The sequence below is a fragment of the Opisthorchis viverrini genome (assembly GCF_000715545.1).
Source record: "Opisthorchis viverrini unplaced genomic scaffold opera_v5_80, whole genome shotgun sequence".
Classification (NCBI taxonomy): Eukaryota; Metazoa; Platyhelminthes; class Trematoda; order Opisthorchiida; family Opisthorchiidae; genus Opisthorchis; species Opisthorchis viverrini.
In genome coordinates this window covers 1,411,980-1,439,047 of record NW_008751735.1, presented here as the reverse complement: position 1 = coordinate 1,439,047, position 27,068 = coordinate 1,411,980, and the positions used below count along the sequence as shown (strand labels likewise).

General features: G+C 43.0%; 1 protein-coding gene across 1 annotated transcript; it reads right to left on the bottom strand.

The window, feature by feature from the left end:
• Positions 1-19,126: 19,126 nt before the first annotated feature.
• T265_04674 (hypothetical protein) lies at positions 19,127-25,947 on the bottom strand (the record flags this gene model as incomplete). The annotated part of the gene is made up of 2 exons (XM_009169465.1): positions 19,127-19,349; positions 25,829-25,947. The coding sequence occupies 2 exons, from the start codon at positions 25,945-25,947 to the stop codon at positions 19,127-19,129; spliced, it is 342 nt and encodes a 113-aa protein (XP_009167729.1).
• Positions 25,948-27,068: the final 1,121 nt, after the last annotated feature.

The following is a 27,068-nucleotide window of genomic DNA, read 5'->3' as shown; positions in this document are numbered from 1 at the left end:
TCGATTGGTGATAAAACGCTTGCAATCCAACTGTCAAGCTCGGCGAACAGACCAACAAGCAAACAGCGCACCCGAGCTACTTACATTCTACAACATTGCTATAAACCTGTTATCGTGCATTTTAGTGCCATCAGGATTAGGTCGCCTGATGGCTTGCAGCAGACCGGTCTTTCTCCCTCGGGCTGACATCGGATACACAAGTTCATCCGCAAAAGCCCATCTAAAATCATGAAACCGTCATAAATATCTGCAGGCCTCCTGTGGCCTAACCAGGGATGATTGGCTGATTCCGCGTCGGTTGCAAGTCAGCCTTCAGATACCTTTCAGTAAATTGACACCAGAGCTAGCAGCCTGACGAACTGCTGTCTTCACAAGCTCGGACAGATTTGAAGCATACGGACTGTAAATGTCGATAGCAAGTACATCACTCGAAACGGTTGTTGAACGTCGGACACAACCACTTCTATCTTAAGGACTTACATGCTGAAGCAGAATCGGACTCAAGGATAAACGCCGTACGTAATTTGGACCACCACAGAAGCCTCAGAGGAAGCTTTCTCTTGTTTCCAGTTGAGATTCCGTAAAATAAATTTTGCCCCAGTCTCTAATAACCACCAACTCCACTCCTCCAGACAGCGTTTTTATGACAGTTTATCTGGTAGAGAGTGCTATCCTACTGAAACTTGAGGCATTGACGGATGAGGTCACTGACCTAGTACCCGTGTTCGTGGACAAGGCTTAATGTGATACATTATACAACCAGATGCACAAGTCACGCCAACACAATCTAAATTGCCACACAAGGTCATGTAAACGTCTATACACTCTGTCATATGCTTCAAAGTTTGCATCATAGAACTGAAACAAATAAGACTTCTCTGTCCATGACAGGAGTGATAAAGGTTGAAGGGACGTTTAACTTCTCAACGCATCATACTTCTTTGTGAAACTGTTATCAAGTCAAGCAAGAATGACCAATATCCAATCGATAAAAGTGCAATGAATAAAAAACAACCGAGTTAATCTTTTGAGTACTTTTGCAAAAGATACCTGTTTGAAACCAAATAATATTCAGCTGTAAAAACCGATTTCCAGCTTTGCCTGTAGTGCCTCAGCGAAATTTGATGGAACTGTCCACGGTCCTTAATCGCCGTTTTATGAAACCAACATTTTCACATGAATTTCATTGACCTGACAGCTGTTGTCCTTGAATTTTGGGAAAGCATGCCAGGTGAGACAGTTTAACGAAGAAGGTAGTTTTCCGAATAGTGACCTGGTTCTCACTTAGACCACTAGAACCAAACCCGAATGACCACCTGATGTGGTTCTCAAGAAGACGTATCACAATGGAAACATCTGACTGCACTGTACCAGATTTATTCACTGACAATCACCGTAGAGAGGACTTGTCATAAGGACCGTAGCTACACTAACTCACCACATTAGCAGACTCAGGTTTTGACCGAATTTGTGTCGGCTGGATTGGTGATTTGGTGCGAGATAAGTAGAGAACATTGTGTGTTGGAAGATTTCATAGTTAATCTGCCAATTACATGTGAGAAGTATTCATTCGGGAAACTAGTCAACACGTGACAACATGACGGGAGCCACGTGATCGAAGGATGGTGATGCTACAACTTAAGTATGAGTCAATGACTGACCGCTGGTGCCCGAGCTGCTTAGACTTCAGCTATTGAACCCGGAGGTTGTGAGTTCTAATCCTCACAGAACTTAGTGAGATGCGGATGGCTGATGCCTCCCATCAAGGGTAAACTAGCCGTGCAGCGCTTCTCGAGTTTTCGACACGGAACGTCCTCACTTGCAGAATAAAATTGCTACTAACGACTAAGACCCAGCGAAAATGTTCATTCCAAAGAAGAAGAACCAGTCTTTTGAAACTGGATGAGGGACTGATGAGGGACTTTATCCTCTACGAAAGAATTTACGCAATCACCGCTTTCTTAATTGAGCCATGCGGATTTCCAACAGAGGTCAACAGGTTGAGGGTCAAGCAGAATCTATTAGTCAGTGAAAACAGCGATTGCATTTGGATAAAACCTTGCTCAGCATGCATCAAGGCACCGCAGTATCAAATGAATACCTAAAGGAGTAACAACAATTAGCGATCAGCAGTAAGCCGATGAATATATATATATAATGAATATATTCAAAATGACAACATTTTTGGAAAATACGGGGAAGTTAGGCAGCTGAAACCGTGTGCGATTCCGCTAAATCAACTAGCAACTCTAAGCAGCCTTCTTTGAGACTGGTTTCTTTCATGATTCGTGTGGCCGCTTGCTTATGGCAAGTACAAAGTGGATAACTGCACTCTAATTGCTCGAATAGTCTCTACTCGCGTGACATTAAAGTGCCGCCAGACGTTGGCAGGTAAATTATCTTCAGGAAAAATATGGGAAATTCAATTGACCGAATATCCATTCCGCAGGATTCAGCCACAAGTGCTGTCAAGTCGCTTTTGTCTACCGTCTATGGAATGGACTCCCGGGTTGAGTGCTACTCACAATTGTTCACACGTCCAACTTAACTAATTTCCTGTTATCGGTTTAGCCTCATGCGGATACACTTCACTTGACACGGGTTTTTATCACAGAATTAATAGATGCGGGTTGTTCGAATTGTTCCATCATGGGTCAAGTATCCGTCATTGTTGTGGTCCTCTTCTTGCCCAAATCCGGCTGAAGGTATGTCGCACACAAGCCGACACAGACATTGATATCCGCCCCTATTTGATCAGCTTTTGTAAGGAAGCCTGACATTGTCAGTCTGACATTCCAGGCTCTGGCATTCATATTCTTTGTACGTAGACATTCTTGTTCAAAGTCAGAACACAGCTGTTTGTATACTTTGGGTTCTGGTAGGTCCCCGTCGGGCATATGGAGCTGGGAAATACAGAATAGTATTCTAAAGACCCCAGTGCTTTCCTCTCTATTCACTCTGTTGGGGAGTATGACTGGCTGACCAAGGCCGTCTCAAGATCTTCCTGTGGCGACAGAAGGAGAATCACCAACCGGATAAAATAGCTTTGACCTAACACCTGTCTACTTATAAGGTTGAAGAAAACTCTTCAGCAGACAGCTTGTAATGTGTGAATGAATTAGTAATAAATACATGCATCAGCAGGAATCCACTACTAACTCTAGAAATCTGAAAACAATGAGTCATCCATCATCATCTCACCATCATCATCGTCATCATCATCATCATGTATATCAATACACCGGTAGTGGGAACTCTTGCTTAATTATCATGCAAAATTCTTAATGCCTCCAAGAAAAATAGCCATGAGGACGGCATCTGAACCTTCATAACCGCTGAAATAAACACAACTAAACTGCACTTTAGAACACGATGCCAACTATGGGGATGATTCAACGTCCTGGTCCAACTCAAGCCCAGCAAGTTGGTCCGGCTGGGAAGTGGTAGCAAGCTCGCCACTGAAGTCAGTTACATGCCATACACCATGGCGTTTCCTGCCTCACACAGATTGACCTAAAGGTCGCACGACCTTCAGCTTGCTAATAGCCACTTTCATTTCATGCAGCCACCTGGTGGTCTACCCTCATCGGAACTTTTGCCGACAATGTTTTGTGGTGGAAACACCTCGTCTTTCAGTAGGCGGTGGTCGGCCATATGTAGTACCTGCCCTAGTCATCTTGACCTGAATAAAATCACCAACTTCTCAGGCGGATCTGGCTCACTGCCTTGAGAGAGTTTCATAAATTACATACTGCAGCCAGCTACGCCTACTGTTACATTACGGGGACACTGATGAAGAATATTGAAGTCTACAAATCCGAGGGACCCTCGTATTCCTCGTGGTTAATGCGTTTGCAACTTTACACTCACTCCGCACGCTCCGGACGACTTATATTGTACTTCTGGCAAACCCTGGCTCATATTTTTGTGTGGGTAATCAACTAGGTACGGTTTCGTGAACATTCAAGAACCATCAGTATCCTAGTGAACCGTTGGTTGTATTCGGGAGGAAGATCTTGGTGTGCCTTAATGCCTCTAGATGGATTAATTTACTTGGAAAACGAGCATATAATAAACAAGCGAAATGCCACGAATTAGTCTCAACTGTGAAAAATGTCCACTTTTCAACGAAACCGGATATCACAGAGGACAAACCTGACCTGTCTGATTAAAATTCTTTCCTCCTGAAAAACGTTGCTCTGGAAATATTGAGTATATTGTATTCGGACACCGCAGCATCAGTTTTTTTACCATCTAATCATACTTTGCATCGCCTCAACACATCTACGTTTGGTACACAGATCAGTAGGGGCGACCTATGGATGCTTCACTCTCCTAAGGTCCATGAATGCGATAAACAGATGCTCGGTTACAACAACACACCGATGTAGGAGGATCTGACTATCCGAATCTGGCTGACTTGAGATATTCTTAGACAGTATGAGCAAAGACGAGTTGAATTAAGTAGTATTACGTGAATAAAGGTAGGTACAACTGTAGAATCCGGTCCCTTCACTCCAACAATTAACGGCCTTGGGCGGGATGAACTCTCCGTCAGTACTGCTAGCTGTCACACGACAAAGATAAAATGAAAAAATTCCATTCCAGTAAGCTCTGTCAACAGGACGAGTGAGAAAAAATAATAAAAGTTGTCAGAACATGCTTTAACAGTGACAAAAAAAGCACAATGGGGTGCGTCCTATTCTACAGTCCATCCCCTACAAAGGAAGACTGTCCGATGTAAAAAGTTGGGCTGAGTTCAATGCTCATCTGGAGTTAAGGCAACTCATATTTCTCTGGTTTACTTACAAGCCACTTTCATTGCGGTAGTAGGTGAGCGCAGAAAACACAACACAATGAGCTGGACAGTATAATCCCAGTACTAATTAAAGAAGCCTCTCCATTTTGACTCCAAGTTTCCGTGACTGGCTTGTCGAATGTCCGAAATTTGGGTGAACTCCGATCACGTGACCTTCAGCACGTGTTGACGATTTGTGTTCGTGTGAAGTGTTACGGAGATTGAGAAACAACTTACGTAGGTATAGACTCGATCTCAAACGCGGAATCTGGCTTTTCCCAACTATGCATGTCACATGACTGACCAGGGACTTAAATTGTTGTTTGTTTTATGCCTGGATAAAATTGAGTTTGTGTAGTTATCGTGTGTCATGTGCGGATATCGTGATCTTGTCGTAAAAAAAGAACAATTAAGCTCGCCTAACCATAGGTTGATCACAGATTTATGCGGAAGCCATCCTATCTAATGAATGATTTTAAAAAAATCACTTATCTCAACATAAACCTGCCCGTCTATCTATATTTTTGTCTAAATATCTTTTGAAATCGCAAGTGGGAGAACGCATTTGTGAATTTCATCAGAGACCCCCTAAAGTGTAGCTTATTGGGTAACCGATGGTACTCATATCCAAAAGCCTCAACTTTATTCTCACTGTACGCTTTGTATATTTGTTGATATCCTACATAAACCCCCACATATTACACTCTGACTATACTACTGATCTTTGTCTTGATTGGTTAACCTTTCCGATCGATTTTATCTATCCCTCACATGTTTAGGCCAGTAGATGAGAGGTCGAAAAAATGAACGCATGTTCTTGATAGGAATGTGAGACTTCTTCACAGTTTTCCTTAAGCAATCCTGGAATGCTGTTGCGAAGCCATCGTATTGATTTTACGTAGGAGGGACCGGGGAATAGAAAATGTTAAATATGGACCCAAGCACACAATGCAAACGGAAAGACAGAGTATTTGGGTGTCTTGGCTTACCTCACGAGTATTCTACTAGCTTAGCTAGCTCGTTTGGTGCTCCACATGTGCATCTGAGTCTCCACTGATTCACCACACCTCGGCCCAAGGAGCCACGGGTTGGTGTCAACCAGCGCTGTTAGTAAGCCCATCGTGCGACTTCCGCAGTGGGCCACACTCAAACAACACTGGTCCTGAATAGAAAGCGCAGAAACAGGGACGTTGAGGATTTTGAATATAGACCCAAACACACATGAAGTAAGCAAAAAGACAGGGGTTGACCGGGACTCAAATCTATCGCTTACCCAAGGAGCTGCCAAGGACTGTGCGATGTGTTGAATATCTCTGTCACGGTTTTCAATTCCGCTTGAGGACTCCCTTTTGCCTACAGTGTAGGCATCACTGCAGTTGGGCGACATTTGCCTTCGACTTACAATGAATAACTCTGGTGTTTCCACTTTCCTTATTTGCAGCAATCTTTTCGGCAAGCGGAGATAGTGCAAGGCGAGATAGGCGAGAGATAGGCAAGGTGAGATAGTGCTTTGGCTCTGATCATTTTGAGTTAGGAAGATTATGGCTAGTGAGAATATCATATTGGTTTACTAATGTGGAAGTTTCTAGTGACTAAAAAATAGTCAGACAGTACTCAGAAGTTCACCTAACACTTGCCTACAGAAATTCACACACAAGATCCTTTTCAAGCTGCTCACGCTGTCATGATGTATCATTCTGCCGATTGGTAAAAAAACTCCCATTTCAATTTTATATCATGTCAAGCTTGGCACCGTTTATTTTAAAATTCACCGTAGGTCTATGTTCATTGGAGAATTACCTTAGTAACGCTCACAGAAAAGATCACTTTTGGTTGACCGCTTCAGGTCGTCCTTCCAAAGGTCGCAGCCGCATTTTGAAGTCCCAAACAGCCACCATTCTCGTTGTTCCGTCAAGTCACCGCCCAGTATGGTCTGAATGAATCTATCGTTGCCGCGAAACATCCGTGGTGACGCGACCTCCAACAGACTCAGCGCTAAAATAGAGATCCAAGTGCATGTAATAGAAAGGAAAACAAAAAAACGTACTTTAGTGTACAGGTGCAAAAACAGAGCTGAATTTCGCGCGCCGCAGATTCTACTGAAGTGGCTGTTTAGGTATGCTGACAAACTGCTTAGGGTGCCAGCAACAAAACATCTGAATTTCAACTATACTGTAGTACGGTACGGCTAAAAATGTCTGGTATTTATTACTTAGCAGAGGCAGTAGTCACGGGACCGTCGAAACCACAGTTGTGCATTCATCCGTTGCTTTGACTCTGGTTGGTGCACACTGAAACTGAAAGCACCTCGCATCGATTCTCCTTACTAATTATTTCTCAGCGTGTTTTCCTGTCTAAAATTTAACACATACCTCCTTCTGTTTGATAACTCATCATAACATTTTTCATCCTATTCTATCTATCTATCTATCTATCTATCTACCTATCTATCTATCTATGTATCTATCTGTCAATCTATCTATCTATCTATGTATCTAACTGTCTAAGTATTTATCTATTTACAAATCTATTTTTCTATCTATCTATCTATCTATCTATCTATCTATCTATCTATCTATCTATCTATCTATCTATCTATCTATCTATCTATCTATCTATCTATCTATCTATCTATCTATCTATCTATCTATCTATCTATCTATCTATCTATCTATCTATCTATCTATCTATCTATCTATCTATCTATCTATCTATCTATCTATCTATCTATCTATCTATCTATCTATCTATCTATCTATCTATCTATCTATCTATCTATCTATCTATCTATCTATCTATCTATCTATCTATCTATCTATCTATCTATCTATCTATCTATCTATCTATCTATCTATCTATCTATCTATCTATCTATCTATCTATCTATCTATCTATCTATCTATCTATCTATCTATCTATCTATCTATCTATCTATCTATCTATCTATCTATCTATCTATCTATCTATCTATCTATCTATATGATGAAAAGCTGTACCTCGACACCTCATGTATGTTCAGTTTCAGGTCACCTGGTTATCCCAAGTGACAAGATTTTCACTAATATTTCGATATATATAGTTCGTGTAGTTGCAACAAGCAGCCTAACGAAATGTGCAATGGTTGACAGTTAAGACAGAATTCTGCCTCCGAATTATACGCAACAATAAAAATTGAAATTCTTCTTCAAGAAAATTATAAGTAGAGGGGCAGTTCAGTTGGAGAAGCTACCACAGAAAAAGACTTCCATAGCTTTCGCATCTGAACTTGTCCATTGTAGCAATGCACCGGAACAGGGAAATTTATATATATCAGGATGACTTAATCATAATTTGAGGGTTGTACATTGGCCACGCCATTATCTAATTAAAATAATTGTCATGGAAAGCACAATATCAGTATTCAATTTTGATGATTCGCTGCCATATATGGTTGTATATTGGACCATAGCGCCCACACACAGACGGGAGGACGGTTAGGGGCACCTGGCTAAAAAATCTCACCACAAGGCAGTAGTGTTTGGCGGGAAATGCAAGCACATTACCATTTTCACGGAACAAGTCGCCACACATGTTCCAACCACCAACCTGGAGGACTAGAGGGCTGTGTTCATCAGGCCTGTAGCCATTGACCAACCTGGTATGAGAGCCTTGATCAGTGTCGCTCGGACACCCCCCAGTATAGCTCAATGCGTCACCGAGTTACACAAACCGTCATAGCATGGTCCAGTATCTCCATTATGATATGGTTTATCATATCATATCATATTATTTGGTTTATCTGACGTACGAGACAGTATATTATTTTTTCGCAGCTACCACGGGGATCAGTCCGGAAGGAGACCACCCCCAGGCTAAGCCAGCTAGCTCACAATAGCTTTGTTCACCAACTTGGATTTAGTTCATAACCCGCCCCCATCAACGAGAGGTCAGTCAAAAGAGAGATCACACGCCTTGGCAGTGACCACAAGCTATAATGGACTATTGTACACCTTTTCTCTTTTTAGACCAGCGTCCAGTAAAGAACTTGGATTTCTAAAACCCGATTATTACACACTATATGTTTCTAAATATCTAGCGTATCAGGGGTTACTCGAATCCAAGCACTAGGCAGTACACAGGGTGGAATTTGGACGACGCAATCATCAGTTGCATGATTGTTTTGGGCAAACTTAGCAAGAGTTTTCTCTATATTAGCTTCCTCTCTAATTTCAGCCTTTAGTGAACAGGTGATTTAGAAGCTTCTCTAGATGTTCTTAACCAATGACTGAGACTCATCCCTCTTTGATGTCAAACGTTATTTACATCCAAAAAGTGATCTAACAAAGTTTTTTGTCGTCAAACTGCCCATCTTCCTTGTAGAGAATATGCAGCTCCAAATTTTAGCCGTTGAGAAAAAAACAACCAGATTCAGATAGGATTTCTGTATTCCAATTTAGCCAATCGGTCGGCAGTAAAAAAAATGATCAAACAACCTCAGTTGTAGCGAAATCCTGTCATCAGGTGCACATAGAATAGTTAGATTTTTAAACTCCGAAAAAATGTCAGCTATCTCCTACTTCAAAGAAAGGCCGCGGTGGAATATGATCGAACAAAACTCTTCACATATGGTGGCATTTTGTTCGACCTGATTAATTAAGCGTTGTCCAGCCAAGGAAGATATGATACGCACTGAGGAGCCAGTCAGTGATGTCTGAGAGTAAATAATGCGTGACAATTGGATAGCTCAACAAATGAACAAGGCTCAAACCACGTGTGCAGAAATTGTTCATCTCACCTGTCACTACGACCCTTGCTACAACCCCCCTCGCGCACATTACTAAGCGGTTCGTGCAAGAAGCTAAATGAGAAAAGTTTTAGTTAGACAACATCATGCTTGACTGGTTCGAGATTGCCGCTTCTTCGTCACGACACTCCGATGGGGACGCCCGTGATAACGGCCACATCGGCAAGACAAAGTGTTGACTTTTTTGTCATTGATTAATGTGAGGTTCTGCAGTGATTCGTGCCACAAACACTTTGTCGGTCTCATTTGGACTGAAAATGAACAAATGTCAGTTGAGACGTAGGGAAAACGGATAGGGGGGAAGGAGAACTGGACTAAGATGCTGTGTTACGTTGTTTCCCTTCGTCATTAAATAAGTCTGTCTTACTGGAAACTAGGATCTTTCCACAACTGGACGGTTTGAATCAGTCAAACAGATTAAGGTTCAGAATTTCCCCGCGGAGAAATAACATTGAAGGACGACGCAGTGCTTCGTGGGCTGGGACGTACTCTTCTTGGGTGTATATTTGGAGCCCATATTTGGGTTTTGTAAACTACCGCTTCTGAATTTAGCTCAAAGTGTCCCCTTTGAACCTTCAACGCCCTCACGGATGACATCTGCATTCGGCAAAGTGAAGTTCAGTTCTTATCAAGAGTCCATAAGGTCTGTTTTTCTTCCCAGGTTTCCTTACTCCAGATACCTGGTGGCGTTTCACATGTGCCAACGCACCAACATCATAAAGTCATCTGGGGTATGAGAAAAGAATGCTTTACACGAAATGGACAAAGATGCTTTCAGCTAGAATGTTGAACTACTTGGATCTCGATTAAATGGTGAAGCACCTTGGTTTAAGTGACAGACTTACAAACCGGTACACTGGACGAAAAGGGGGGATATTAGGCGAGTGCATTCTAAGCTCCAGCGGTTGCGCTCGGTTGTGAATGAAGGACTTCCAACTGGTCTGGTAGCCAGGTGATGCCGGACAGTCGGAAGCGACGCATACCACCCAGATATTTGCGAGTTCATCGTTACCGGCTTTGATTCTGGTAGAATAAAAAAGGGCACTTTACCGGGACGAATGTGAGAAGAAGAACAACTACGGAGCCAACAGAAAGAGAACCAAAAACATAAAAATACCAAAGGCTACGTAAAAATATTCCAGAGGTGAAGGGACTAGGAGTAAGTGCTCACAAAGAGAGGATGCGAAAGAAGTGAGAAGCTCTCCCAGGAGCCAGCCAGTTCGACTTCAAGTGCTCCGAGAAAGTGCCATTACAAGAAGAACTCAAGTGACGTGTAAACTCATTCCCGTATTGCCTGACACCACTGCTTTCGGCAGTTTGTTCAACCCACTCACTACACTAGATTCCAAGCAACCCATGTGTGTATTGATGCTAATCATCCCTTTCCCCAGTTTCATTCCGCTGTGTCTAAACCTTGGCTGAACGGGCTAACCAAAACATAACTTATCGTCGATCAGGTCTGGGCTTATGATACCCGACTTGGACCGGTTTGGCTGGCGAAACACCGCATGCTTGAAGAGTCACCTTAGCTTTACCTGTCACACTAGTGTATTTTGCAGTACTCAAGCACCATTTGCATTTCACCTGAATCGATCGGACGGTTATAGAACGAATTTTAACTTTTTTCCGTAGGTGTGGGTTTTTCTTATGGTCCACGAAGTCAATCATATTCCAGAAAGCGTTCGTCTCAGCTCGCTATCTTGTACGGAACAGCCGCTCAACCTAAGACGGCGCCCATTGGCTGCACAATGCTCTTAGCCACAAAACCTTTGCAATTGGAACAAAACGTTTTGCTCCAAAATATTGCATGTTGTTGCATATGTGCTCAAACCAAAAATCGTTTTAATCTGCGGTCATATTTTGGCAGCTCACCAAATTCTATAGTCCATTGAAGCAATCATACCCTGGCGGAAAAAGTTTGGGTGAATACTCTCCTATCATCGCTGATACTCCGGGATGCCTAAATGGGCTTAAAAGTTCGGACGCATACTCTGAAGTCAATTGCCCTTCTCTTTTAGTCCACCAAGGACACGTCATATCTTCCAAAAATTGACTTCCATTGTGCGAATACTGAGTGCTATCCAAGGCATCTCCATGTAGTGGTGCTTATACTTTTGCTTCGCAGGAGAGCTTCAATACCTCACGAAATGATTTTTCGAATCCTGAAATCACTTATTCTGGCCTCTGAATCGAAGCTGCCAAACTGGTAGGTCGCCCAGTTGACATGTGACTGGAGTGTACGATCATGGAATCACGAAAACGCCGGTTTCTGTCGAAAAAGTATATAATCTTGCCATTTAACTGCAATTTCGGCCTCTGTCCCGGCCGGAAGGTGGACCGATACATTGTAAAGGGTGAAAGTCGTGTACATCGACATTCCGGGGCACTGTCTGATTCACCGCTGAAGCTAAGCGTTCATCATTGTGTGTGACAATAATAAAGTTTTGGCTTGATCACCAAGACAACCCATGTGGACGAGGGCTCATGAACGATAGACGTTCGATGTTCATCGACTCATCTCAGCGCCGGAACGAGCTGTTTTTCAACGGACATGTGTACGCCCGTTTTCCACCTGAAGTCCAAATTATACAATGGCCCCCAGAGTTCCAAAGACTAGCTATCAAATTATCCGCATATCTATAAACCACCTGATATGCAATCATTCCACGGGGTTCGGAAGAACGGTCTTGTTAAAACAACCACTCGTCGCCATTCTCAGCTCAGCCAATCATCACGTGGGTATGGTATTCCGAGGAAGGGCATCCGAAAGTAACTCTGCTACTTTCCTTAAATACTTTGATTTGCACACAAATTTGTCTGACAAGAGACCCAATTGAATCCATCTGAATCCCTTATTCATGCAGGTCCACTTCAACTGAATGTTTTCAGCAGCCCTGTGAGTAGTGTATAACTTCTAGACAACCAATCTGTTACATCTTAGGATTGAGAACAGTCAGTTCACACAAAGGAACACGGAAAAACACCCACGAGCCAATCACATGCAGACTAAGGAAAATATAATCACCGATTTTTGAGGAAAAACGGAGTTCCAAAGGACGTATACATGGTTGTGATATATCAGTATATCCCCAGAAAAAGACCCGCACTTAGTTAAGAAGACTATCGTTTTTATACCGGAAGTAGGCTGAGGGTAATTCGCCGCCACCAATGACTGGCCTGTAAGATTCACATCGCGTTATAATACATTCTACGCACTGACACAATAAACTATTCAAAAAATATTGAAATTCACACAGATGGTTCCCTTATCTGGTTGTGTGCACAACGCAGACAGAATTGTGTTACTTCTCCAAAGACTGTCAACGCAGGTCCTGTGTGGCTGCAGAATTGTTGCAAATAATACGTCCATTTAGCCATAGGCTTATTACTAATGTAACGTAATCTAGATGGCACCCACTTGAAGCCCTTTAAAACGAAACAGGCAGACATGGCATGTATGGCGCTCGACGAGTGTGTCGTGCTGAAGGATGTCTACGTTTTATCACAATGGAGAACCTGCATCTGGACAGCGCGATTAGCCTCAAGCACTGACTTGCTTTGAAAGATGAAATTAAACATTCAACAAACAACAAGGATGTTTTCATAAAGGAAACTACTCACAAGGTTGATGAAAACTCTTCGACGGACCACAACCGGTTTCGCGGTTTGATATGAATGGAACGGAGATCCTAAGCTAAAAATGGGACTTCATTAGCGGTTCGCTATTGTGTAAAGATTGTACGAAAAACACCATGCAACAAGGCTACATAAATTTTAATCAATATCCAATGGGTTATCCATCTGATTGCTCAATCGGGTGCTTGTGGAGTCGCTTGGTTGGTTCTTTAGAGTGAACAAACAAAAGAATATGACTAGGTTGAACTTTTCAACGTTTGATGTTATGCTAAAAAACAAATAACTCGCATAAAGAAAACTACTCACAAGCTGGCTGAAAATTCTTCGACAGCCCACGACCGGTTGCGCCCTTGTTGGGGCTCATCAGGTAGGCGCAGTCCCCGAGTTTCCATCAACCTCATGTTCTACTTGAATTGCAAATGAGCGTATTTTTCGAAAGCGATCCAATTTGGGTTCCAGTAGATCATAAGGCTGACGGAAACTCGGGGAGTGCGCCTCCCTGAGGAGCCGCAAGAAGGCGAAACCGGTCCTGGGCTCTCGAAGAGTTTCCAGCACCCAGGTGAGTAGTTTCCTTTATGCAAATATACTGCGATATCTCGAATATCGTGTCAATTGAAACACGAGGCGGCCTGTATGCAGCACTTTCAGTTGTAGAATATCATAAACGCGATATTCAGTGGAGTCTCTCGTGAAAACCAAATTGATTTGTAAATGAGTGTATTTCTCGAAAACAAGGGTGTTCGTTTTCGTACTCAAAGGTACACATCGTTTGGAGAAGACCGAAGGCCTTCAGCAACTTAGTCGTGTTGAATTCAGAGCACAAACTGACGATCACTATTGATGTTTTTTTCTAACTTTTTTTCTGGTCACGACAGACCAAGGGATCACCAGCTAAGGGCGAGTGATCCATATAAGTAAAGCTGAGAGAAAGCGGAGCGGGGCGCAAGTAAAGAGGTGGAAACCGTTCACGTAACGATCGGCTGGCATGTGTGATCAAGACTAACGTGATTAGACCATTGAAGACTCAATGCACAAAAACGAAGGTTTCGGGTTGCCCGAGAGAATCACGATCGCCTGATAGTAATCTACTCTTATCTACACGATCAAAGAACAGTCCAAAGGCGTTTTTTATCACAAAAGGTTTAGGATGAACTCATCCAGCCCTCTTGGTACTAAATTCTCACTAATGGGTCCATTTCAAAGAAACTAAATGAGACCCGGGTGAGAAATTTTTAGGAATGTGGATACAAAACCGAACGAAGCCACACGACCGCTTCAAGTCACAAGAATCTAAAGTGACTTTTTTCGGCTAAGTTGCAGTTAGCCATGAGGCATTCCAGCCATTCAAACACACAAAAGACTTTAAATAAGTGGCTGTCTCGCATGGGAAGCCAGACTTCCAATTCCGGCCTCCCAGGGTTTCCATACCGGTCTTCACTAGTTAGCCTAAAACGCTCTCGCACCAAAAAATACGTTAAAATTGTGAAGTAGAGCGTTGTTTGTGTCAACCTGGTTTTGAGACGGTTAGCGGTAGGTAATGAAGTCTCTGTACTAAAATGTGTGAACCAGGGTGAGGCTTGCGCCGATGACCAACTGAGAAAGCCACTAATGCAAGCAATCAGCCACGCCACTGTTCAGTTGCTGTTGGAACAGCAATCCATCCCTCAGCAGTTATCCAGAATCTGAGTATACCCTGGTCGTATAAGTGAATAAAGGATAATCAGGTCCCTGAGTGGCTTGATCGTCAACCGCAGATAAATAACATGAAACTTTGCTGAGTCTTACATCTCTTTTGTTTTATATTCAAGGGTTGCATAAGATCTACACCTACCCTCTTCTCCAGTGCTACACATTGACACGTCTATTCAACCAACAACATATCGCTTACAGGCGGACTTGTAACGCTTAGACAATGTCTCCTAGTTTAATGGACAACGTGATCTGCACACAGGCAAATCCATACAAGAGGTACCCTTCTGAGACTGAGTCAGTCTAACAGCGTGATTCGCTAAACATGAATGAAGTTTGTAGGCTTTCCGGAGATTGCCAGCCTCATAAATGGCCTATCCCTGTTGATCTCATTGTGGGTAGGGGGTTAGCCCCAATTGTATGTGACTGTGAGATTCGTCGCAGTTGCGATGACTTCCTTCGTAAATGCTAGCGCAAATGGTATGGAGAGCCCTCGACTTCCGCATTTTGCTGGGATCGTTAGCAGTGCAGTTCTGTGACCATGATGGTGCCCGAATACCACAAATGTGACATGCAAGATGAGTTTATAAAAACTACCGCATCACGACACACCGAGAGCTTGTGATCTGTTACATCTGACAAACGGGGGCTACAGCTGGTAGCACACATTGTGAAGTCGATTACCGAACTGTCCTATAATCTTAGTAGTTGTGTTGCAAAGGCTTCGTCACCAACTAAGATCACAACATAAGTGTGTAGCGATGCAATGGAGTATTGGTGTGTAAGCGTTGTGTGTAAAGCCAATCTATACTGAAAAGCGTTTCATCCTTGTTGGGAATCATCAGCAGTGTGCGTCTCTCGAAACTCCAGAGAGTATCGAACCCGTGACCTCCAGGCTAGTAGTTCGAACGCTTAACCGTTCGGCCACGAGTCGAACTTACAGCCGACTTACAGCTAAAATATTGATTGGTTGAGTTGAAACCCAAATACCTTGAGGTTGGATTTTCAGAGGTGGTTGCTGGTGGTTTGAATTTTTGATGCGTTTGATGATTATGATGGAAACGCTCCCTCGCCAATTGGGTTGATACCTTCGGCACATAGTGGTGTGGCGATTTTCTGTGGTCCAGTAGATCGTCGATGCTGAGGGGATACGTCCGGGTATATGTTGGTTCTGGTGGCCGCGAGTTGACTTTTGATTATAATTGGTCGTCTGGATGGCGAGTGGAGTTGTTTAAATGATTGATAGCTGATGGTTCATTGGCTGACGATGTCACCTCAACTGGTGACGGGACGTTTAAAAAATAGTCGGCAAGCGCGGCGAACATTTAAGCAACCAAGTAGCACATCCCAACAACCAAGAGGCCTCACACATGAGGACTGTGATTAGTTAGTCTAATCCGATGGTATATGAGTTTCAACTCAAACATTTGTAGAAAGCCAAAAAACTATGGTACCTACCGTCAGAAAATAACCGTCGTTTGGTCACTTTCACGCTATCTTATCATCCTTCCCAATGTTGATGGTGTACTTGCCGGGAAAATGTTAAAAAAGCGAACATCTTCAAGGACACTTATACACAGTTAACTACCAACTTTCTTCACAAAATAAAAGTCACTAACTTTGGCTCACTGGGATTTGAAATTTGAAAGAAATTTTTCAATGCGCAATTAACCAATCAGCTTAATCCACTGCGGTAGCGTGCACGTTAGACTGAAGTGACAAGGGGTTTCCCATAGTTTTTCCCACATTTACAAATTCGGACAAGAATTTACAATACCCGCATGGTTTTTCGCCAAACGAAAACGGATTTTACACATTTTATCGCAATAACTCAGTCTATGATCCAAGAACAACAGAAGGGTCGTACGATCTTGTTAGCGTATAATTGCCGCCAGATGTTTTAGTGACCAGTAGTATTGTTCCAGTTGATATTTTATCCAAAAAGAGTATTAAATTTATATTGAAAAGATTAAATACATTGTACAGCCGTCTCCTTCCCACGAATCTCTGGCAATTTTCGGACAAATGTCCCTCAGGTTGTTGGCTGAACACGTATCATTTTGTCTCTGTGGGCGGTGTTTAACTCGCACGTTGGTGAGATAAATCTTTGTTATCCTCATATGACACACCCCAGCTCAAGTGATCAAAGGTCTACGGTCCACCCGACGGTGGGAGCCACTGACCGAATTTTCCATCCGAGCATGTTACTTATACTTTTTCAGTAGAGCAGAGACAACAAAACTCATCCCGTTGTTCTGAAAAGTCTGGAAGCTTCATGCGTTTTTTGCACTTCTGTTAATTATCTTCAGCGGATCGCTCGACACAGATATCTGCGGAACTAACAACATTGTTGTTAACAGTCAGATTGTAAATCATTCCACAACGAATGATTGGATAGCACATTATCAGGACATATTTCTATAAAAAAAGTGGTTTTCACACTCTTTTCCGGCTGAACACGAACTGTGCTCATTTACGCTTGACATAAAACCGATCAGTGATACCCTGTGGTTTATTAAATCTTTCCATTTTGGTGGAATATTCAGCCAGCACTGTCCTTGACATTCACAGTTTCTTCTTCCCATTTGTCCTGTCCAAAGTGCACATTCGTACACGGTTTCCTTTGTGCAGTCCAAAGCCGTCGGTCGCCACATGCACCCAAGCCACTATTCCACTACTCTTTGATGTTACCCGCTGCTGTACATTTGGCTATAGTCACTTAATCCTAGCTGACACGACTACCGCGGAGGGTGGCAGCCAAGACTGTAGGAAAATGCATCACATCTGTGACGAGAAAAATACACCAAATTCAAGGTGCACTTGTGTGACTATGCCACTGAATGATTAATCGGAATCAGTTTGCAAGCAATTAATCATTTTCAGGTGAAACTTGACCAAGCCTTTTGCTCGTGTGCTTAGTTCCCCCTCGAACTGTAGCCTCATTCCAGGGGCCCAAAGTGTCTTTTCGGGTTTCGCCAAGACAGAATCTTGTACAGCATTCTGAAGTGGCTGACAAACATATGCCGCACCAATCCAGCTCTGCAGGAAGGATAGTTTTGGTCATTCTGACGTGAAGAGCAGACGCAAATAGAATGGAGTAGCTCGTCTTTTCAATGTATCAAATATTGATTTTCTATCCGAAAGGAGAATAATCGCTGTCAGGTTGGTTGACTACAGTTGGGCGCCGTCAGTGGCAATTCGCCTGACAGGAGGAGGAGTTTGATCAACCTCAAAGAAGTTTTACACGGGTACAGATTCACACATGCACCAAAACCTTGTGTGTATGTCTTTTTCCATCCAATTTACTAGCCTATGTTTATGAACAGGTGAAAGGTTGTACTGCGAAATGGGCCTGCCCCTTCCCCCGGGCACAGACAATAGTCTGATTTCGTCGGTAATAATAACAGAAGGGGTAAGAAATGTGTGGACAATGACGAGATTCCCCTGCCGCCAGTTGCACAACTAATAACGAAATTCCCGGCCCCGTAAGAGGGCAGCAAATCTTGAATTAATAGTAAGGTCTTCATATCGGACGGTAAAGTGCATAGAAGTTGTCATTCAACGCCACGCAAATGCCACTGGAACTGGATTATATCATGTCTAAAAAACATCATTGCTGTTTAATATTATTGGTTATTTCTGGTTCGACTCTATCTGGAGTTTCCTCGGGCACCCACTGTCTATGATTCCCAACAGATGTGGAGAGACTCACATCGTTTCTCAGCTATCGTGGAATCTCTACTCTCACAAAACAAGATTTAATCGCTGAGCTTCAGAATTGTGGAAAATCATACAGATTCCTTTCCCAATAAAACAGTAAGGTTTAAGAATAGTATTCCTCATCATACATCGCTGACATTCGACTTCAGTTTGTCATTCGTCTTACGAAATGAATGGTGAGCTGGAAAACAGTATGGCTGGTGAATACCATAACGTGTTTGTTGAAGGCATCAAATAGTTTTAAGTAAGTAATACAAGTCAAAGTCCCTCAGCTGCTTCGGGTACTTTTGCGCTGTCTTATTCATGGTGAACTTTGTACGAAGCTTTGGTCCCAGGTGCGAAACGTGAAAATCCGTCCAAACACTCTTCTCAATGATGGTCCATTTGTATGAGTGTATCTGTGTGTGAATAATAGGGTTATTATCATAAAGAAAACTATTCACAAGGTTACTGGAAACTCTTCGACAGACCACGACCGGTTTTGCCCTTCTTGGGGCTCATCAGGTAGGCATAATCCCAGAGTTTTCGTCAACCTCATGTTCTACTTGAACCCAAATTGGACTGTTTTCGAGAAATATACTCATTTGAAAATATACTGCAATATCTCGAATATCGTGCCAATTGAAACATGAGTGGTCTGTGCGCAGCTTATTCAATTGTAGAATATCATAAACCAGAGATTTAGTTGAAGTCTCTCGTAAAACCAAATCGATTGGCAAATGACTGTATTTCTCGAAAAGAGGGTTATTAGTTAATAAATTTATACTCACAAGAATGACCCAAATGTTGATGAGCAGCCCATGTAAATGTTCAAAGAGCGGCTCCCACAGGTCTAGAAAGTCATAATGATAAGGGGAAATTTCGCACCCGATTCAGTTTTATGAAAATATCATGTGATCGCGAATGCTTGTTTGCTGGAAAGTCTTCGCGAAACGTGATAACGTGATCGATCAAATGCGGCCAGCTTGTTCGACGGCTGCACAGTGGGTAGGCTGTACACAGTCGGAACATCCCTGAAAGTGTGAGCCATGGTGGTTGAGATGACCTCCAACCCAATGCGTTGATGGACTACTGTGATCCAGCATGAGCCGTCACATTACACCCGTCAATCGTCTGAAGCATGGGAAAGTTAAATAGAGGAATCTGACACCTGGTTTGCGTCAAAAATGAATCACTAGTAGTACGGCCAGGAACCAAGACAGGTGTTACACTGCTGGATGTGGAGATTTTCAGACGTGGTTTGCTTCCTCGTTGTCTTCTGCTTCCAATATTCGAGTAAAACAGCGGTAACTTAAGAAGGTTTTTGCTATAGAACTGTTGGACCTGCTGTTCACACACAAGCTGACGCCGTGCTATTTACGGAGGAAAGGTGAGTGGGTCTTCGTAATGTTGGAATATACTTTAACCATAGTTTGAACGTAACAAAACAGTCCTCCGTTTTGGCGTTAATTCCCATGCAACTAGTACTAGGCGAACACACTGCGGAATTCCAGCACCGCACGTCCGTAAAGTTAAAAGCCAAAGACAGGTCCGCATCTCATGAAATTCGGGCTTTTTGAAAGTGGATATGGGAAAATGAAGTTGGGTGAGATTGCCTCAAACAGCCCAGTGAACCAATTCACCTCTACAGTCCCGTCAAAGCATAAGACATAGGCTAGTATGCCACTGTCCTTCTAGTAGACCAAACTAAGTCCTTCGCTTGTTTCGATCAACCAACCAATCAATCAATCAATCAACCAACCAATCAATCAATCACTCAATCAGCCTCACAGGTGATCAACAATGAAGCCACCATCTGTCTGGTGATTTGATGCGCTAGCAAATTAAGACCAATAAGACCAGGCTGACATTACACACACTGTGTCACTTCACCTCCTCATCACTTCTTCAACTGAATGTGCTGAATCAGGTCACCTCGTGTTCCATTTTTCATTCATCCAATGTCAGACTACTGATAACTGGAAACGAATGATTTCGGTCGGCTGCTGACAACTCACATCACAAGTAAATCGCATGATTTACAAAAATCGATTTAAATTGATTACAAATTGACAAGCGCGATGAAACATGCTTTGCACTACCCATGTTTTTAGATACACTACTTTGTCTCCGAAATTACACCTTGAGTGCTTTCTAGGTTCACTGTTGATCAATCCACTTCAAAAAACGGCTATTATCCCGAGATGGTGTCGAAACAACATCACTGACTGCGAAGGTAATTACCATCCCACTGTTTCCTGTTGCAGTGGCAGAGCTTGGCTTATTTCCGCGGTCACGCCGTTGACTGACATGTCACATTACGCCTATCGATCACCAATAAGGTGTAACCTGTACGTTATTCCTGATTTGTCAATCCGTCTAATGCTGTACACCATGAATCCTTGTGCGATTTCGTCGAACCACCATAGTCAGCACTCAGTCAGTCGGTCCTCTCTCCCCCTCAGGCAGTCCGTGTCACAAGACCTCTTGATGGACGGAGCCTTACGGCGGGAAACCTCGAAAATTCCCCTAGTTTCCGCATGTCTTTTTGAGAGGTGCACCCTATCGGAAAAACGTACACTCCCGCGGGACTAACATGTGCATGCACTGGTCTGTGGACAAATGAGACCGCGTTTTTTTATGTACGTACGGAGCCGATGGTTTATGCGGTCTATCCTCTTCACGGAAGACTCATCAATAATGCATCATTGCAGTACAAATGTCAATGAAATTTGTCTGTCTTATTTATTTACCACTACATCGCGTGTGCCATAATGTCGCATTCAGTAGACTACTCAGTCTCCAGGGTGCATTTTTACGGTCCGCTACAAGCTAGCCTGAATAATGTTCAAGGTGTTTCCAAAGCTAACGTGAAACACGAATAGATTTTGGCTTCTAAGAAAATTGTTCATCTGGGAGTCCGAAATGCTATCTTCAGGAGCTCCATTGACTTGGGAAGTACCCAAACCCCTTCAGGCAGATGACTACATCTGCTCGCTGAGTCATCTCAGTAGATTGCTATACTCAGTGAATACGGTATGGGATATAGGAAAATAAGGATGCCAAACACTTAATGGGAAGCCCATATGTGTTTGTATGAACTCACTTGTCATCTGTAACAAATGTCTCAAAGTTTGTAACCAAGGAGGTGCCCATCATAAGCGTCTTTGTCAGTGACTCACAAACCATGAACACTTTCCATTCACTCGCGCCAAGCACGCAGCTTCTTCCGCCAAAAGGTTCACCTACCGCAATTCCATGACTTTCTATTTCGCTCTTTTTCCGGTTACTTCGACTCATCTGCACAATAACCTCACGTCTTGCTTATTTTTTTAAGTTTCAGGAAGGTCCGATTTCTGAAGAATACCCCCAGAATTCCAAAAGCATACCGAGATCCCCAAACTCCACTAAACGCCAGTAAGGATCAAGGTCAAATGTTGCCCTTTATTCTATAGCCCGAGGCCATTGTACATTCGTACTCGATTGTCTGCAATAGAGCTTTTGTGTTGTCGTCGGCACTCGAGTGGGCACAGCAGTCAGATATGACATCAAGATACTCATTAATAAGTTTCATAAAAATTCCTAGATGTACATGGGAACATTTCATCACTGACGTGCGATATCATTGCCGAAAATTCACCTTTAATTGAATTAAATCGATTTAATCGAAAAGATAATTTGTACTTTTATACTAAAGTCAGATTATTGCTAAAACGATAAGCGCTAAACAGAGTGGAACAGGTTGGTCAGCCTGTACTCCACCCGGATTTTGGGATCTCCAAACGAATTCTAATCCTCTAACAATGAAGTTAGAATGTGACGCGAAACGGTAGAAAAATTCCTTTGGAAGGCAACATGTCTTAAAACACTACCTACTAACCCCACGCTTCAAAATTAGAAGTGAAGCGCATTGGTTCTCTGCGAGTGAAATCCGAACCTCGTTAAACTCGAGGCTACAAGTTCTCTTGCATACTTCGTATTGTCTTACGCGCAACCCGATGCATTAACATTAGGTGAAGCAGGAAATGACGGCTACTTTGATAGGAGGAAGCCTGGATTTTCAATCGCGCCAGTCACCACATACGCGGGGGAAATTGCGAGAACCTTAACCCGGGTTTCATGCTACTAAAGTGACGATAAGTGTTCCGTCTGCAAAGGATATTGTGAAAGAGATGTGAGTCATTAATGGACCAATACCTCCTGGAAATGACGAATCTTCAGAAAAATAGCGTTCGGTTGGACGAAAAAGGAATCGCAATAATCAGTAAACAGGAAAACGCAAATACAGCTCCTGGTGCCTGTAAATTCTGGAACATTTTTTTCGAAAGACAGCTGCTCAGTGACCTCCTAAAGCTTTGGAATACGCTGACTTCAGAATGACCAGCAGTTGGCTAGCAGAGCTCAAATCCTACTGTAGTAACAACAAAAGTCGGGCCTATCTGATTAGCCCAAGACAGATGAGATCGGAAACATTACTAACACATTGGGTGTAAGATAAACGAAGGTACATCGATACCTTGGAAGTTATTCCAAATGAAGTACGAGTTGACCGTTTGCAGCACATTCACTGAAACAGTACAATAATAGATACATCCAGGTGAACTTCATTTAAGCGCCCCGCAAATACCAAGCACACTTGCAGCCAATAGTTCATTGAATCGTTCAGATACGAAATGAGAGTGATGAAAATTGGGAAACTAGATCTATTTGATGAGGGTCAGGGCACTCCAATGGGTTAATTGGGCTATCTAGATATTTAATCAAGAAAAACGATACACAGTTATGCAGTGAGATGAAACTGGTACTTACATAGCAAGTTATTGAACAAATGACTGTGACCATTTAGGTGGATTTCTTATCTGGTTAGGGATACAGTACGGACAAACACAACAGGTTTAAGTCACGAGGATGTTCTTTCACAATTCTGTCCGGTATTTTCTTGAACCCAGCAAGTCTCGAACTACACCGATTTGTCAGTGTTCATGCTGCAAAATAAAATACGTGGAACTTAACACGCTACTCATAAGGTTGTTGAAAACTCTTTGACAACCTATGACCGGTCTCCCCCTTCTTGTGGCTCATCAGGTAGGCGCAGTCCTCAAGCGTCCGTCAACCTTATGTTCTACTCGAATATGAGTTGCACGAAATGGGCGAACGACACTCATTTGCATGCCAATTTGATTTTGACGGGAGACTCATCTGGAACCCATCCGAATCTCTCGTTTATGACGTTTTCAAACAAATGGTATTGATTTAAGCAGAATGTATGGCTGACGAAAAATCATGGACTACGCCTACCGGGTGAGCTTCAAGAAGGGCGAATCCGGTCGTCAACTGTCGAAGAGTCCTCAGCAACCTTACGAGTGGTGTAATACGTCTATACATGTAGCGCGGTATCTCAAATATCATGCCAACTGAAACACGAGGCGGCCTGGTGCAGCACATTCAGTTGCTAAAAAACATATAAACGAGAGATTCAGATGGGTCCCAGGTGAGTCTCGCGTCAAAACCAAATTGATATGCAAATGAGTGTATTTGTAAAATGTTGAAAACTTAAGGCGAATTATAATATCACTACTGACTGAAATCTGGATGAAGTGCAAGCTGTGGAACAGAGAAACGAACAGAGCAGGATATGTTTCTTATTTTTGCGTGTTGAGATAAACGCATTAGAAGTCAGGCGCTGACGTGGACAGCAGCTGAGGGTGATTGTGCTCACATCAACAATCCTCCTTTTGTCCTGGCGCAATTATTCTGGTGAATCCACACCAAGGGGGAAAACTGCACACGAGTTCCTATGTTGTTGGAGTTCATCAGCAGTGCATATTATTGGATATGCCATAGTTTCAACTCCGGACATCTGGCATGAGAGAACAGTTACTGGATCGTCATTCAAGTAAACAAGTCACGTCGCTCAAGCGTGGACACGCTCGCCTCTTCATATGTGCCCCCAGTGTGCGCTGATATGGTATCGCGAGCATTCTCGCCTATCACGTCAGAAATCCGGGGTTCGAGCCCCATACGATCAAGGATATGTACTGTTGATAAGCTTTGATGTAAGCGAAACTTGGTAAAGACTCACCGGAACAATTGCGCCAAGACAGGAGGAGGGTTGTTCACATGAGTGATCTACACCCGACGAGATCATTATGAGATCGTTCAAGTTCTTCCCATCTCTAGAATTGATGGCGTTGCAGGTTAGGAAATCAAACCCAGATTTCATGAGAATGAAACGTTCATCCTCTTGCCTGAGAGTTCTAAAAAGTGGGGGGAAATTATGGGATCACCTCATGGCGCCACGTAATCGAGGGTGCTCTTGACAAAGTGGTCCTGCTATTTTGCCTCAAAACCTTTATAAATAACTGCAGATCGTATGTGCACACGAAATCTCGGTTGATATTTCTTCATTTTTGCATCAGATTGGCCACCAAATCAGACGTTTGCACCTTTGCACATGCGCTGAGCTACGGAGCATCAGTCGGCTCAAGGCTGCGTGTTGCCCAGTACGAAACCTTCACAAGATGGAATGCAATTCGTCTGTCGGATGTGTGGAGCGTTCGATTATCGCGCAATCTTTTCCACTCATGACAACCAGTGACAGTATATCAGAATATATCAGAGTCTTATGCATTTTAGCAAGGTCAATACCCTCACTGGATGGGCTGAAAAGGCTTCCATTTCAATGGCCAATTTACCAGCTTTAAGAGAGCAACAGGTGTTCTCAGTATGGTATTGATATTCCGTGGGTTTTGACCCCGCAAAATATATTGAATTTGTTAGTTCACAAAGGCCTCAAACGGAATTCACTTCACTTCATACTCGTGAAGAAACTTCAATCAAAATGTCTGTCACAAACGCACTGAAAATGTAGCGTAGTGATTACAAAGGATATTTAGGCCAGATTTACTGAAGGAGAAAAAAACTCTCGACAATGGTCTTCTAAGCTGGACATAACTTTTCTTCCAACTTTCAGTGTGCTTGGATCGAAGCTCCACTCTGACAAATTCGTCATTGGATTTTCGGTGTTATTCGTGATTTGCTAACCATATCACATTCAAGAAATACACTCATTTGCAAATCAATCGACCGGTTTCGCCCTTCTTGGGGCTCATCAGGTAGGCGCAGTCCCCGAGTTTCCGTCAGTTGAGTCTGTCGTTAAAGCCAAATTGATTTGCAAATGAGTGTATTTCTCGAAAACAGTCCAATTTGGATTCAAGTAGTACTTAAGGTTGAGGGAAACTCGGAGACTGCGCCTACCTGATGAGCCCCAAGAAGGGCGAAACCGGTCGTTGGCTGTCGAAGAGCTTTTAGCAACCTTGTGAGCAGTTTCCTTTATGAACATATCACATGCACTTCCGTTCTCTAGGAATTCACCGGTTCTATAGTGCTATCCAGGAGTGTAGTTTCCTACTATAGTGTGTTAACATGTATAATAGGTCTCTTTTAAATGTGTCACCTCGGTGTGACTGCCCGAAACACCCCATTGCTTCTTGAATCCTTAGTTCAGTGTAACCCTTTCAAAAACAAAGGTCTGAATACATACATTTTCTCAAACTCAAGCTGGTTATCTGTAATGTTGGATCAACCAGTTCAATTCAGTACCCAAATCGACAAAATATCAAGGAGACTGTAGTTCGTCTGCAAATCTCGAGTTTATCGCCTGAAGGACTGAAATCCATTCTCTGAATTAACCCTAATGAAATTAGTGTTGCACTCAAATCCATTGAGGCACAAATCTCCAACCGAACGACATCCACAGGAAAATCACTCTGATCCTGATCATGGGATGGGAAACCACCTGTTCCAGGTAGAAAATACAAGCCTTTCGTTTCCTCCCCCATCCGCTGCACTTTATCTGTAGAACATGACCTGCATTGTCAGTTAGTTTAGCGGGTGAAATGGAACAAGGGACGGTCGAAGCGGAAACCACAAACGACAGTCGAGTGACAGAGAGGAGGATGGATAGAGGGGGAGTTCCGGCACCGCGCTTCATGTCATGTCCATTCTTTGTACCTTGTACATGCACTTCAAGCCTGAAGAGATGTCACTGTCGGAAATCGGTCATGAATGGCAGGTGTTTTTTGTGTGATACACCGCTCCGCACGTTGGAGTTTCTGTTAAATCCGACGGCGTACGTTGAGCTCCGGATTTATTTATTGTTTGGGAGTGAATCAATGGACTGGACAAAAGTGACAAGACATGTTGAGTGAGTCAAATATGAGAGGACTTTCAAAACGGGCAGATATTTCGGGCTTTTATTTCATTAATTTGTCTTCTCGAAAAGTATCCACGTTCCCTCAGAAGATCGAGGAGAATGTGAACAGTTCACTACCGGTTTCATACCTCTTATGGCTCGTCATGTAGGCGCAATCCCTAGTTCTCCATCGGTCAATTTTTGCACTTGAACACAAAATCACAAGTGAATAGAGTTATAAGCTAATATACACTCATTTACAAACTAGT